The 16,604-nt window shown below is 39.8% G+C and overlaps 1 protein-coding gene across 1 annotated transcript; it reads right to left on the bottom strand.

Annotated features, from left to right (window-relative positions):
• Positions 1-686: 686 nt before the first annotated feature.
• LOC124284146 (cathepsin Z-like) lies at positions 687-13,228 on the bottom strand. The gene is made up of 7 exons (XM_046720208.1): positions 13,015-13,228; positions 10,502-10,620; positions 7,292-7,516; positions 6,754-6,904; positions 3,869-3,944; positions 1,333-1,425; positions 687-985 (listed from the first exon to the last, which is right to left on the bottom strand). The coding sequence occupies exons 1-7, from the start codon at positions 13,191-13,193 to the stop codon at positions 872-874; spliced, it is 957 nt and encodes a 318-aa protein (XP_046576164.1). The 5' UTR covers positions 13,194-13,228; the 3' UTR covers positions 687-871.
• Positions 13,229-16,604: the final 3,376 nt, after the last annotated feature.

The following is a 16,604-nucleotide window of genomic DNA, read 5'->3' as shown; positions in this document are numbered from 1 at the left end:
ATGAACAGTTAGAGCTGATCTTCAGCAACCAATGCTTATAAGAGGTGGCCCAGTGGCAAGGCTTGCTGACTTGGTTGATGAGTTTGGGATGATCAGTTCTCATGTCAGCAACTGACACTAATCACTGGACATTCAGCATGTACCCTTAATCTTCACCACTTAACAGAAGGGACAGTGGGGCAGCCTAGTGGTTAAAGCGTTCGCTCGTCACGCTGAAGGCCCGAGTACAATGTGTGAAGCCCATTTCTGGTGTTCCCCGCCGTTATATTGCTAAAAGGGGGTAAAACTAAACTCACTCACTCCAAATGGTTCCAAATGTGACAGTACAAGATAGCCCATGAATAACCCATGTTTTCTCAAGACTGTAGGGGAGGATTCTTTCAGGTTTCCTATGACAAGGACATAAATATACACGCCACATCAATAGTTGTACTGATTAGAAAGTGGTCAAATGCAGCATGTTATTGTTGGGACTACACTTCCTTAGCAATTAAACTTCCCCGACATTGTGTGCTGTAACATACTGATAAGGTCTCTTACTCTGACTTCAGGGTGTGTGGGTGCAACAACAAAAGTACTAGAATCTATTCTTCACTGAGAAAGTGTCATCACAAATATAGCATGTTGCTATACTAAGATGCCAAATCCTTTCCAGGGCCAGCAGCAAAAAAAAACTACACAGATAATACCAGTAAACCTTTTAATATCACAGCGGTAGCAGATTTAAAATATTCAGGAATGCTGTCTAAAAATTCTTCGATAAAAAAAATGTGATAGCAAGAAGATGTGGTCAAGATGCAAATACATCTAATAAGTGTGGTGTAAAATTGTAATAAAAATAATAATTGCATCTACAATTTTATGTGGACGTTCAAGCCACGATGACATCACCGTAGGCACATCCATCTTCTATACCCAGGTTGTAGTGTTTCCCCTCTCCATCCTTGTACTTGCTGGTCACTGTCCGGTACCAACCATGCTCGCCCTGAAAAAATGTGGGAAGTGACTATCAAACATTCATTGGTCCTGGTACAATCAATATATTGAGTTAATTAGTAAACCAAACTTATACAAATATAAAAAAATATTTAGATTTTACTATTTATCATGCACTACTTACTTAGACTCAAAAGGTGGCTGTGCGAAACGATGTTGAAAACCTAGACTCTGATCACTTCCTGGTCTCAGATAAACATCCGCCTATGCAAGTATCACCAGAAAGTGACGTCAGCCACCTCTGATTAAGAGACATGTGGTTTGCCAGCTCGACTGTTTTGTATCCTATGAGTTTGATTCTATCCACTGCATCAGTAAACACAAAGGTCTAGTTACCCATGGTTCTCCCCAGGAGTTGCGGACAATCCAGTACTCCAAGCCTGATTCTTCATCAACACCCCATCCAGCTACAGAGATCACATGGTTGGGCTGAAACACATTACACATACCTTATGTCGCCATTAACTATCAAAACTCAAATTTGTGCTTTACACGTTTCAGTGGAAATTGGAAATGGTGATTTCCAGGTATCAAACAGTGTTCACGAATAGCATCGGTCCGACAGAAGTCTACAACCTGCCAGCCTCAGTGTCTGACTATGATTACAATGACTTTGAATTTATATAATATATGTGACATTTGTTTGCTGTTTATAAATCTGAAATGTGTTTAATCATATTCTATGGGTCTTGTGAATTTTCAATGGTTCAGACAGACATCAGGACCATATGTCCTGTTGCTTTTAACCACTGACTGAACCACACTCCAGCAAATTTTCCTTCCTTTAAACTGCTAGGTATTCACTTCGATGTATCTTTAGAAAATATGATAATTATGAAGTGAAAGTTAATGAGACTATGGAAGTGTAGAATTTTATCTATCTCTTTAAGTTAACACCTGGGAAGAAATAATCTATTAAAATCCCTATTGATACCAACCCCAAATTATCAATAACTCTTCCAATTTATATGGAATTATTTGCACTATTCGAGTTGCTAGTATAATATATATGCTTAAAAAGACTTTTGAATTTACAAAATAGTTATGTTGCCTTTCTCTATGAATCAAATGTAATACCCAGTAACATTTTTTAAATGGATGCAGTGTATATTATCAAAAATTAGTAATACATGTTGGAGAGATGTTCTTCTTGCATGGAGTGTATACCTTGGTAAAGTTGGGAAAACACGATCAGATATTGTCATTGTACGAAAAAATACTGAGAATAAATAAGTCCATATTTTTTTAGGAAATGGTAAAAAGCAGGAATAAAATTTATAATATTAAATGCAACCCACTAATTTTTTATGAACTTAGAAAGTGCTTTGCCATTAAGTCAGCCGATTTTACCATATATCTGTTATATCAAAGTGGGTGTAGAGGGATCAAAAACACTTCAATAACGTATTATTTACTGCGACTTCAGCTAACGAAGGATAAGATATTAACGATGTACGGAGAGTAATAAAATAGAGTCCTTCCTGTTGAAAAATATCTTTTCAAGATGGGATATAATCAGTCCCCAGTGTGTACTAAATGTAAAGAAGTAGATTGTGATATCAGCCACCTATTCTGGTATTAGACATTGGATAAATAATGTCGCTGAAACTAGAATATAGTATCAGCATTTTAGGAATAAGGTTGTTTATACTAGAAATCCAATCAATCAATCAAGTGCTTGGTTTCATTCAAGAGACAACTCCGTTAATCCTTTTTCATTAGTTTGTGAAGACTTATCCCCCTTTGTTTACTTGCTAGCAGACATTTTCAGTGATCCTCAGTATGGATGATTTAGAGTATTATAACAAGGACATCAGATCAGCTAAAGTGATTTCAAGTAGAACAGGCATCCTTTTGTCCACTGTTTATCGTGTTTTTGAAAAATATTGCAAATGGATATGGCACTGAGCACCAGCGAGGCGCAGGTAGGCCCAGAAAATTGACTGGAGGCGGATAGGTATTCTCGTTCCTAAAAACAAAGGCTGGATATGATTGATAGAGGAACTGTGGTTGTCTGTAAGGAGACTATTAGAACTGAGCTGCATGCAATGGATTGGCAGAAAAGTTGAGGAATTCCATCATGAAACCTGAACGGGTGCTTACAGCATAGAAATTTTAACTGGGACAATGTGATTTTCTCAGATGAAAGTTCTATGTGGCTGTTTCCTAATACACTGAAATTCCTTTGTATCAGCGCCCAAAGTACAGTCCGAAATTTAACATTTACTTCCATGGAAATGTTTGGATTTTCCAGCAGGTCAACGACCCAAAACATTGTTCAAAGCATTCACAGGCCTGGTTTCGGACCCAAAATATGACATTATTAGATTGGCCAAGCTATAGCCCTGACCTAAATCCAATAGAAAATGTTTGGGGACTTATTGACACTTTCCTTCATAAGAAAAATATTGCTGAAATGAAAGAAGAGGTGGTCCGATATTGGGAAAGCATGGACCATGACTTTCTAACTTCTTTGATCAGTAGTATGCCCCGCCCATGGTGACTTGACAAATACTAACTGTTCACCTGTCTTTGTGAATATTAGCAGAACATAACTCCATCTTAAATTCTCAATAATTTCTGGTTGTACAGTATCTTTCAATAAAGAAAATGTTATTTTGGGATTTCTTACGTTTTAAAAGGTCATTGTTTTTAGTATTTCAAACACAGACAATTGAGTCAACTCTTACGAATGATGTAACACTCAAGTTGATTTGGCATAAGAAATGTGTAATGCGTCTATGCTGTACAGAAAAAAAAAGTGGAATAATAAAATAATTTTAAAAAATCCTTTGGTTGCTGCACTGTGGTCTACGGGGAGAACAATCACGTTCCGGAGCCAAGGTGGTGAGGTAGGAACAAAAACACTTACCATGCTCATCAGATGGAACTCTTTGAATATTCCCCCTGTGTACTTCTCAAGGCTGTCCGTGGCCATGATGGAACAGCTGAAACAAAAGTGATACCTTCTCAGCACAGATAAAATGATGCTAATGGTTAGGCCAGACCAATTTTATTTCTTGTTTTACGGATCCACCAGTCTTATCAAGAATAAGAAAAAAAATATATACATGAATTTTTCCCGCTCAAAAAATAAAATCCTACTTTTATCATTTAAAAGGAATATTACTTTGACTGGTGATTTTAATTGATATTTCCCCTCCCCCTTCTTTTAGGTTTTCTGAGGACAAAAATCCGTAAAACAAGAAATGACTGAGTATGCTTTACGCTGTTTAGCAATATTCCAGCTATATCATAGCGGGCTTCACAAATTGTACCCATGTGGGGAATCAAACTGGGCCTTCGGAGCGAACTCCTTAACCAAGAGGTACTCTACTGCCCCAAAACAAGAAATAAAATTGGTATGGCCTTATTCACATTCTAAAGCAATGAGTATGTCCAAGTGTCCTGACATACTTTATGGTGTCTCACTGGTCATGTACAATGTGAATGACACCAAACTAGTCCAGTGAGATACCATAAATTGAGTTGGGTGTCATTCACATTGTACATGACCGCCTCCGTGGTGTAGTGGTTAGAGCATCCGCACAGAGGCCCGGAAGGTGTGAGTTCGATCCCTGACCGTGTCATACAAAAGGCGGCTTAAATATGGTACTTGTTGGTCCCTGCCTGGCGGGCTCGGTGTCAGTATAATGTGTCTTGGTGGGATATTCATGCTTCACTGCATGGTATCCCAGTGGGCTAACACTATAAAACCAGCTTCAGTCAGGGCTAGAATGCGAGCAGCCAAACATACACATACATGCACATCGTCAAACCCAATTTCACCTCACCTCACCTCACATTGTACATGCTTCTCCATAAAAATCATCACACACACACCCACCTTAAACCACTAGGGAAGGTTATGTCCTAGGGCAATTATTTCTATTTAAACATTATCAAAATGAGTACAATTTTATTATCTTCATCGTGCCTAATACATTACATGCGTATTAAATACGTATGCCCTCATGGTGTAAGCCATTTAATCACTCTCACTTTGGTAGTTATTTAAATAAACTCTGCAAGGGACAGTTAATTTATGTATAGGTTAGTAACCCTGACAAAGCATGTCACAGATGGTTACCACTTTAAAGAAAATATAATAGGGACAAACTGAGATTCGAACCAACAAACAGGTTTCTTGCATTCCCCACGGACACAACAAATAGCAGCATCTCAGACAACTGGGTGGCTATTAGCATTACTTTACACAGGGCTACCTAAATTCGATAAAACAGTTATTAGAGAGAGAGTTTAGTTCTCACGCCTCACTCAGCAATATTCCAGCTATATCACAGCCGGCTTCACAAATTGTACCCATGTGGGGAATCAAACTGGGCCTTTGGAGCCGAACTCCTTAACCAAGAGGTACTCTACTGCCCCAAAACAAGAAATAAAATTGGTATGGCCTTATTCACATTCTAAAGCAATGAGTATGTCCAAGTGTCCTGACATACTTTATGGTGTCTCACTGGTCATGTACAATGTGAATGACACCAAACTAGTCCAGTGAGATACCATAAATTGAGTTGGGTGTCATTCACATTGTACATGACCGCCTCCGTGGTGTAGTGGTTAGAGCATCCGCACAGAGAGCGGAAGGTCGCGGGTTCGATCCCTGACCGTGTCATACAAAAAGACGCTTAAATATGGTACTTGTTGGTCCCTGCCTGGCGGGCTCGGTGTCAGTATAATGTGTCTTGGTGGGATATTCATGCTTCACTGCATGGTATCCCAGTGGGCTAGCACTATAAAACCAGCTTCAGTCAGGGCTAGTACGAGCAGCCAAACATACACATACATGCACATCGTCAAACCCAATTTCACCTCACCTCACATTGTACATGCTTCTCCATAAAAAATCATCACACACACACACCCACCTTAAACCACTAGGGAAGGTTATGTCCTAGGGCAATTATTTCTATTTAAACATTATCAAAATGAGTACAATTTTATTATCTTCATCGTGCCTAATACATTACATGCGTATTAAATACGTATGCCCTCATGGTGTAAGCCATTTAATCACTCTCACTTTGGTAGTTATTTAAATAAACTCTGCAAGGGACAGTTAATTTATGTATAGGTTAGTAACCCTGACAAAGCATGTCACAGATGGTTACCACTTTAAAGAAAATATAATAGGGACAAACTGAGATTCGAACCAACAAACAGGTTTCTTGCATTCCCCACGGACACAACAAATAGCAGCATCTCAGACAACTGGGTCGCTATTCGCATTACTTTACACAGGGCTACCTCGCTCGATAAAACAGTTATTAGAGAGAGAGTTTAGTTCTACGCCTCACTCAGCAATATTCCAGCTATGTGGCAGAGGTTTGTAAATAATCAAGTCTGGATCGAACGACCCAGTGATCAACAAGCATGAGTATCGAGCTACGCAATTGGGATACGATGACGTGTCAACCAAGTGAGCGAACCTGACCACCCGATCCCGCTAGTCGCCTCTTACAACAAGCATGGGCTAAGATAGTTCTGACCAGACAATATGTTATAACCTTCAACACCAGCCAGGGTAACAAAGTACCACATACAGACACTGAAATCTTATGGTATATGTTTCAGCATGTGAGATTCTCACAGCCACCCTTGATTGAAATTTCACCTTAGTAATTTGAATGGGTGGCTATTTTTAGCATCAAAATGATTGAAACAAGATCCCAGCAGTGAATAGATCAACTATGTTAATATGTAGACTAAATGCAATGGGCACTCTGGAACTCTTACCTGATGGGTCCATTCTTGTATATCTCAGCCATCATTTTGTCCCGGCCTTTGACGCTACCGAAGTCGCCAACCTTATAGCGGGTATAGTTCTGAATGTTGGCACACTCCCCAAAGGTTGTGCAGGTTCCACACTGGTTGAATGTCACACACTCTGAAGCAAATCGATAACTAGTCTGTGAATGATTGAACATCACACATCCTGAAGCAGAGCAATATATTCTGAATCAGATGAACACTAAACTGACTGAGTTCAGTTTTACGCCGCTTTTAGCAACATCACGGCGGGGGACACCCGAAATGGGCTTCACACATTGTACCCATGTAAGGAATGGAACACGGGTCTTCGGCGTGACGAGCCAACGCTTTAACCACTAGGCTACCCCACCGCCCCAGATGAACACTAGTGTTGCATCTGAAGTAATTGCAACTTCCATGCGATACCACACAAATGTTAAAACAGCCTGACACTTGATACAGCAAGGAAATAAATACTGTGAATCTGGAAAGTTTCATCAGAAAATATTGCCCTGTCACTCACTCTGATCCTTGGCTTGGTAGTTGTTGCAAGTCTCATCTGGAATACCATCCTTGTGGGCGTAGCTGTACACACCAACATCACCACCACCCTCACAGGAGCCTGCATTGCCACAGTCAATGACATTCTGTACCGACAGGTAGGCGGACGGCCAGGCACCATTCCTCTGAATGTTGATCCTGTCTGCCAGAGCACTGGTGGAACCCATGGCCCAACAGGAGCCACAGTCTGAAATGGAAGGGGAACAATAACTTAAAGTGGTCTCAGGACTAAATCTGCATGCTCGCTATCCTTTAGCTGGTGCATTTATTTGCCACCCAGCAATATTCCAGCTATATCATGGTGATCTGTAAATAATCAAGTGTGGACCAGACAATCAAGTGATAGTAGTCACATGGGGTTGCTGAAAACCAATTTTTATATGGATATTCACAGGTTCCAGTGTCTGGTAACATGTCTTTGGGAAGAGGTTAAATGTACACCTACCTACCTACCTGCATGACTTTACATTAGTGCTGGTTAATTCTGACGATATGCACAATATGAGCTCAGCTCACAATTGGAGCTCAATAAATCAATGATTTATTTCAACTGCAAACCCCAACAACGAACTAATGTGGGCAATAACGGGACATTATCATAACACTACAAACGAAACAAGCACTGAATTATACAATGATCAGGACAATTGAGGATACATCCATTTTGCTATTTGGGAGTCATGGTTTTCATGACAATACTTGTTTGCTGTCAAATACACAGTGATTGCTTAAGTTCAATACTTGCTGGGATGTGACCATGGAAGTTATGCATTGCGACTTTGTAATTATAGTGGAAATTCCAAGATTACAATTATTTCAGTCTCACCTAACTCACTAGGACAACTCACTTGAGTGGTGATCCCTTCCCACAGGCACCAGGACAATTCTCTTGAGTGGGGACCCCTTCCCAAAGGCACCAGGACAACTCACTTGAGTGGGGACCCTTCCCACAGGCACTAGGACAACTCAGTTGAGTGGGGACCCCTTCCCAAAGGCACCAGGACAACTCACTTGAGTGGGGACCCCTTCCAACTAGGACAATTCACTTGCGTGGGGACCCTTCCCACAGGCACTAGGACAACTCACATTAGTGGCTACCCCTTCCCACGGGCACTAGGACAACTCACATTAGTGGCTACCCCTTCCCACGGGCACTAGGACAACTCACATTAGTGGCGACCCCTTCCCACTAGGACAACTCACTTGAGTGGTGATCCTTTCCCACAGGCACTAGAAAAACTCACTTGACTGGTGACCCCTTCCCACAGGCACTAGAACAAGTCACTGGAGTGGGGACCCCTTCCCACAGGCACTAGCTTGAGTGGTAACCCCTTCCCACAAGCACAAGGACATTTCACTTGCGTTTCAACACCCCTACAAACACAAGACAATTTGTTCCTGTGATGACACATCCCCAGAAACTGACATCACAAGGAAACTGATTTCCTGACATTTTGTAGATAAAACTTCCTTAAATGTTGACATTAGAATGGGTTGCGCTTGACACACTTCTTTTACTTCAGTGAACATATATATTTGAGAATATAGACTGATAAATTGTGAAGACCCTAGCAGTTGAAAAATACTTATCAGTAGAGGACGTAACGTGTATGCGAGAAAAGTCCCTTGTTACTCGTAAAAGTGACCTGAAAGCGGGGTCACTCGATCACTCTGATAATAATCCAAGCCCTGAAGCAGACTCAAAGCACTACTTTATTATCCCAGTCAATGGATCAGTGTGCATTTGATTTTAAGCTGCATGTGAAACTATAGAAGGTTTACATTCACATTACCATTGTGGGGAAATAATACTCTGTTACCACGGTACTATACGTATTGTGGTACACAGCCTTCAGTTCAGTCCGTTTCAGTTCTGAATATGAGAAATGATCATATTGCAGAAAACTGACTATAAGAACCAACCTTCCATTGTTTAATAACACGGAAAAAATAACCATAATCTTTGTTATTTTGAAAGAACAAATCTGCCATTTTATGACTAGATAGAAATGATAATATGTAAACCTCAGAGGCCCAGATAAGCTGCGTATCTGGGTAAAATATGCATAGAAAATTCCCAATTATTCATTGTAAAATAATTATTGCATACCAATTGCGCATTTAAAATGTTAGATACGCAAAAAGTTTAAAACAAATGCGTACGGAATATATTTATAAAAATCGCTTGCGTAATGAAAAAGACATCGATTGCTATCAAGATGTACTGTTTGTATAGGACAAGTGTTGTACTGTCAGTATAGGATGGGTGATTTTTTATGAAATCATTTCCATTATATTTAAGCTGTTTTTGATTAGGTATGACATAAGGCAGAACATACCTGCTTAGTAAACTTACTCAATGACATAATACTTGGGTGAGTAAAATGACTGAAATATGCATATATTTGAAAGCCATGGGTAACGGAAAATGAAATACCCCACTCGACATTCATAATACCCACTCCACAAAAATACAGTGGGTACAGTACCCACATGAGCTAAATCTTATCTGGAGCTCTGAGATAATGCTGCATTTTTGGATTGCATTATGGTATGCTGAACCTAAGGCAAAATACTGTGGTTCTACTAACAATGTGGTATACCATTTCACCCTTAATTACCATCTCATACTACTGGGTACCCATACACTGAAGATTTGTGTTTTTTATACATGAATGCTATGATTCTATGTAACAACATATGTCTCTTTAAACATGTTTAAGGTGATTTCATTCTTCTTTCAAAAAAGGTGCGGTGGGGTAGCCTAGTGGTTACAGCATTCACTTGTCACGCCAAAGACCCGGGTTCAGTTCACCACATGGGCATGTGAGAAGCCTATTTCGGGTGTCCCCCAACCGCGATATTGCTGGAATATTGCTAAAAGCGGCGTAAAATCATACTCACTCTTTCAAAGCACAAGTTGAGTCTGGATCAGACAACCCAGTGAACAACATCATGAGCATCGATCTACGCAACTGGGATATGTGTCAACCATGACCCGATCCCGTTAGTCACCTCTTACAATAAGCATGGGTTGCTGAAGATCAATTCTAACACTGATCTTCAAAGGTAATGTGAAAAATGACCTCCACATAAAGCTGCACCAAGGTGAAACAGTTGGGCTGTACAGCTACAACACAGATGACTGATAAAGGAAGCCAGTCACACTCACATTGTGGAATGTGCTGGTTGCGGGTGGTGCTGCAGTAGTTGGTGCCGTTCATGTTCCTCCAGTCCAGAGCCCGGGGCAGGGTGGCCATGTCCATGTACTCATGGGGACGGGGGTAGGTTCTGAAACAGATATTTGTTTGTTGTTGATCACTTTTCAAAATAGCAGCAAGAAATCCAGACTAAGTTATTCTGGAACATCATCTTAAGAAAACAGCACTTAATGATAATATTTCTCCGTATCAATGGTATCATTACTTCAAAGATCTCCTTTCCTACAGACTGCTTTCAGTTTCAGATTTTGATAAATCAGTGTATGATTTTGTCTCAAGTCATAACTGAGACGATTGTGAAGATTTTTCATTCTCTCATGATATTCTGTCAACCCAATTACTGAAGAAGAGGTAATAAAATCTATAAACATGATAAATGAATTGAATAAGGCAGTGGGGCATGACGGCATCCCTCCCTCACTTTACAAATGTACTTTTACTTCTCTAGTGTCATATCTGAAAGATTTTATTCAATGCAGTTCTTGATAATGGTAAATTCCCATCGACATAGAATATAGGTATGATTGTCCCCCTGTTCAAGTCTGGGAGCGTATCTGAACCATCCAACTATCATGAGTGAGTGTGTTTAGTTTTACGCCGCACTCAGCAATATTCCAGCTATATGGAGGCGGTCTGTAAATAATCGAGTCTGGACCAGACAATCCAGTGATCAACAGCATGAGCATCGATCTGTGCAATTGGGAACCGATGACATGTGTCAACCAAGTCAGTGAAACTGACCACCCGATCCCGTTAGTCGCCTCTTACGACAAGATAGTCGCCTTTTTATGGCAAGCACATGGGTTGCTGAAGACCTATTCTACCCCGGATCTTCACGGGTCAACTATCATGAAATATGTCTTTTAAATATTTCTGCAAATTGTTTGTTTGGCTAATGTTTTAGAAAGGTGTTTACGTGCCTGGGTTGATCTAAACGAGCTACTGGACGAGGCTCAAGCTGATTTTAGACCCAATTGTAATACACCTGACAACTTCTTTATATTACAATCATTATGTACAAAATACCCACGCAGACCTAAAGGGAAATTCTATTTCATCGACTTTAAGGAAGCCTTTGATTTTGTGACCGTAAGAAGTTGTTATTCATGTTAAATACCAAAGGATGACATGACAAAATGTATAATATTTTAGGAGCATGTATGACTGTCGCAGCCTGTGTTTGAACTAATTCTGACAACACTGAAACGTTTAATACTTCCACTGGTGTGAGGCAAGGCTGTGTCCTGAGCCCCTTACTGTTCATCTTTTTTATTAATGAACTTGTCTGCAGATAATATGTTTAAATCATGTAATATTGGAATATTTGTTACTCCCAAAATCAGGGATTTTTTTACCATAAATGAAAACGTAACAATATCGTGTGCAAACGGTTTGCAGAGACAGCTGAATATTCTTCAAACATGGGGATTAGAGTTCAATATGGAAAAATCTAGTATACATTGTAGTTGTCTTTAGAAACTGGTCATTCTGTGAAAAAAAACATGAATGTTGTTTCATATTATAAATATTTGGATCTTTTATTCTCCAGTCCATTAAATTGGTCCATGACATGTAAAACCCCCGCAGCACAAGCTATGAAGGCATTATTTTCCATTTTCAAACTTATTAAAGCTAATAAGTTTATTTCATTTGATTCAGCTTGCTTACTTTTTGGCACTAAAACACTACCAATTTTGTTATATGGGTCAGAAATATGGGGAGAAAACTATTCCGAAGCCACTGAAAATGTCCATGCATCATTCATATTTTAAAAGATTTCTTACAGTAGGTAAATTAGCTTCCAATAAAGCCATACTTGGCAAAACAGGACATTATAACATGCATATTGAGAGTCAAATTGTATGTACAAAGCAAGTGGACCCCCCTAGCCATAAAATATGAATGGATCATAACAGTCACATGTATTTAACATGCGAAACAGTTTCAGTTGTGAGTGTACAAGTAATATTATTAAGGGATTACATTTTTCTTTAGTTCATAAGATTCACACAAAGAGGTTATCTTCTTAATGGTGTTAGATAAGCCTATCACAGTATCGGTATCAATACCACATGAAGATCGGATTACACCACTCCTCCACAATTAACTAAACATAGATTACCAGTACGGAAATTGAAACCTGTTTCGGTCATGCAAATGGTTTCAGGAACTATATTCACTCAAAGCAATGGCTTTTATAACCGTATTAATTTCATCCAAGTTGCAGAAAAACTCTCAGATTCACAAAGGGATTTTCACAACACTGGGGTAGAAACCGGTTCCAAACTGAAATTTCATTGAAAACTTTACTGAAAGGCATGGAGAATGAACAAACTCCAGTAAATAAAAGAACACATATCTCGTTTTAGATCATAGATACGCTCGTTATTTTAGATAAGGGTGGCACGAAGGAGGAATTTAATTAAAACAAAGGCATCTTGTTATGGCTTCGAATCATACTCACTTCACGGTCTTGATTCCTTGGTTGAATTTGGGATGAAAACAATATTTACGCGTCTTCTTAGGAGCCAAAGCTTCCTTTATCTCCATAAACTCTACATATTCTTTCCTTTTCCAGTCAAACGCTGTTGCAAAACACGATAGACACACGAAGGCTAACACAACCACTACCTCCCTCGCCATGTTGCTGTTTGGGTTTTGATATCACATGACGGAGCTCACAAGACGTAACCACGTGATAAAACAACTTTCGCGTAGTTCCGCAGTGTTCGGCAGTGTTCGGCAATGTCCGTCACAGATGCAGACAACGGCATGCAGTATTATGCTCGGTTGATAGTGTCGACCTGACCATGTGATACATCACGTGAAATGAGAATTAGGGAAATAGGTGATGGTAGATGTGAGAGATAAAACCTGGTATAAATATAGTTCAATATAAATTCACTGGTCTGACAGCGACCTAAATATAAGACACGTCTTTCACGACGCGTCTTTCACGACACGGGGATAATATGAGATGAACTCATTACAAGCCTTGCGTTTAGATTCCTGGGATATCCTGAGATTTGTCCTTCAGTGATTCTGGTTATTATAATTCTGATTGGTTTGGTTTTCAAATTAAAAAAAAGAGATTTTTTATTTTTCAAAAATGACCATTGTCGAATATAAATTTGTATTACATGTATTTATAAATTTCCATCCCATGCGGTTATTTTGTGTGATCTCACACACAGGTACACACTCGGACACACACGTATCACGCGTGCAGAGACAGACAAAACGCCACTTGCACAAACATAGTGAGTGAGTTTGGCTTTACGCCGCTTTTAGCAATATTACAGAAATATCACGACGGGGAACACCTGAAATGCTCGTCACACATTGTACCGATGTGGGGAATGGAACCCGGATCTTCGGCGTGACGAGCGAACGCTTTAATCACTAGGCTACCCTACCGCCCCTCTCACAAACGTACACATACACACACACATACGTGCGCACGCTCACACACGGATTTCAAACGACCATAATTCACCTCTTGACACCATGTCCCCCACACAGCACAACCACTCACATTTTCAAAATCTTTCAAAAAATCTCTGAACAAGAATAACTCCAGCTCATCACCTCGGCCATCAAGACACATTTCCTCTTTATTTCAAGTGGCGATGGGTTAGGACACGCCCGCACTTTGAGAGTCACGCGGTGATGATAAAACCGTCAACAATTACCCGCGTTCAGTAACGTCCCAATATTTCCGACTGCAGTGCATGTATCACACATGATGGAAAGATGCTCTCTCACAGCCGGTAACATACTTCCGCTGTTAAAATGACGCACCTTAATACACAATATGCAGCAAATTATGAAACATATGCCAGCACGAAATTAATTGGGAGCATTTTAGAGTCCCTTGCTCACATTAAAACATATATTGGTATCAAATATCTCGGGAATGTGTGTATGGAATCATTATTTGTAGTCCAAGTTGAAAAAAGATAGCCCCACAATTTGCTATGTACAAGAATCACTTATCAGGTACATCTCACGCCAGCTGTTCATAAATGATCGCTTTCATTAGTTTATATTTCAAAAACACATGGAACGTAAATAGAGTTTTGCTAGTTCAATGTCGCTTTGGTTCAATATTTGAGGTACTCTCTTATTGTTCGTTACTTATTTCCCGCAAAGGAAAAACATGGTTTGGGATTTTAAATACTAAAACTCCAGTGAAGTGCCAGTACACCATGCCCCTGAATTCAGAGTGGAAAACTAATATACTAACGTGGTTTTCTTTGCATAATATATTGTTAATCATGAATATGTATTGTTAGGCATCGAATATGTATTGTTAGACATAAATGTGAGCACGAAATTAATTTTGAATCATTTCAGTGTCCCTAATTGTTAAAAGGGGTTAGAGGTCTCACTCTCCTACAGTCACACAGGCTAGAGGTATCACTTTCCTACATATTCACAAAGATGAGATGTTTCATTTGCCTATATAGTCACCAAGATTAGAGGCCTCACTTTCCTATATAGTCGGGGCGGTGGGGTAGCCTAGTGGTTAAAGCGTTGGCTCGTCACGCCGAAGCCCCGGGTTCGATTCCCCACATGGGCACAATGTGTGAAGCTCATTTCTGGTGTCCCCCGCCGTGATGTTGCTGGAATATTGCTAAAAGCGGCGTAAAACTAAACTCAGTCAGTCCTATATAGTCACACAGGTTAGAGGTCTCACTTTCCTACATGGTCACACACGTTAGAGGTCTCACTTTCCTACATAGATACAGGTTAGAGATCACACTTTCCTATATAGTCACACAGGTTAGATGTCTCACTTTCCTACATAGTCACACAGGTTAGAGGTCTCACTTTCCTATATGGTCACACAGGTTAGAGGTCTCACTTTCCTACATAGTCACAAAGATGAGATGTATTTCTTTCCTACATAGTCACAAAGATTAGGTGTCTCACTTTCCTGCATAGTAACAAAGATTAGAGGTCTCACTTTCCTGCATAGTAACAAAGGTGAGATCTACTTTTTCCTATATAGTCACAAAGATTAGAGGTCTCACTTTCCTGCATAGTAACAAAGGTGAGATCTACCTTTTTCCTATATAGGCACAAAGATTAGAGATATCACTTTCCTGCATAGTAACAAAGGTGAGATCTAGCTTTTTCCTATATAGTCACAAAGATTAGAGGTCTTACTTTCCTGCATAGTAACAAAGATTAGAGGTCTCACTTTCCTGCATAGTAACAAAGATTAGAGGTCTCACTTTCCTGCATAGTAACAAAGGCGAGATCTACCTTTTTCCTATATAGTCACAAAGATTAGAGGTCTTACTTTCCTACATAGCCACGAAGATGAGACGTCTCATCTTCAAATGTTGTCACAAAGATTAGAGATCTCACTTCTCTTCAAAGTAGCACAATAAGAGATCTCACTTTCCTGCATAGTCTGTCACGCAGGAAAGAACACTTGTTTTCTTATTTAGTCACCGAAGTATCCCCTTTTCTTTGGAACGTTCGAAGATACTTTAAAGCCAGCATATATACACCTATATCGCACCACCCATCTGAAAGTCAAAGTAGAAATATAATTTCGTTTTTTTACACCACACGTACATATGTAATATACGACACCATCTGTGAACATAATATCGCAAACACACCCTGTTCCGAGCTGTTCTTAAGTATGAATGTTTTCAAAATAAAGAATCTAGAAGATACGATACGTGGCAATTTGCAAAACATTGATGAAACCCTCCTTGCTGACTTGTCAACATATAAGTTAGAATTTGAAAAAAATTAAAGAACAGGAAATTAAAGGATTGCAAATTAGAGTGAGTGAGTGAGTTTGGTTGTACGCCGCTTTTCGCAATATTCCAGCAATATCACGACGGGGAACACCAGAAATGGGCTTAACACATTGTACCCATGTGGGGAATCGAACCCGGGTCTTCGGCGTGACCAGCGAACGCCTTAACCACTAGGCTATCCCACCGCCCCTGCAAATTAGAAACAGGATTCAATGGTATGAGGAAGGAGAAAAACCATCTAAATATTTTGTAATCTAGAAAACAGAAACTT

The sequence above is a fragment of the Haliotis rubra genome, unplaced genomic scaffold (genome assembly GCF_003918875.1).
Source record: "Haliotis rubra isolate DU_JTF1 unplaced genomic scaffold, ASM391887v1 Scf11, whole genome shotgun sequence".
NCBI classification, from domain to species: domain Eukaryota; kingdom Metazoa; phylum Mollusca; class Gastropoda; order Lepetellida; family Haliotidae; genus Haliotis; species Haliotis rubra.
Note: the sequence above shows the minus strand (reverse complement) of the source record. Positions and strands in the feature narration are given on the sequence as shown.

Bases quoted from the DNA above. Each gene is read 5' to 3' on its own strand.
- LOC124284146 (XM_046720208.1), bottom strand. From the start codon at position 13,193: ATGGCGAGGGAGGTAGTGGTTGTGTTAGCCTTCGTGTGTCTATCGTGT. The intron at 7,517-10,501 runs GTGAGTGTGACT...CTTCCATTTCAG, and splicing joins CAACCAGCACATTCCACAAT to ACTGTGGCTCCTGTTGGGCC. The intron at 986-1,332 runs GTAACTAGACCT...ACATTTTTTCAG, and splicing joins ACTCCTGGGGAGAACCATGG to GGCGAGCATGGTTGGTACCG.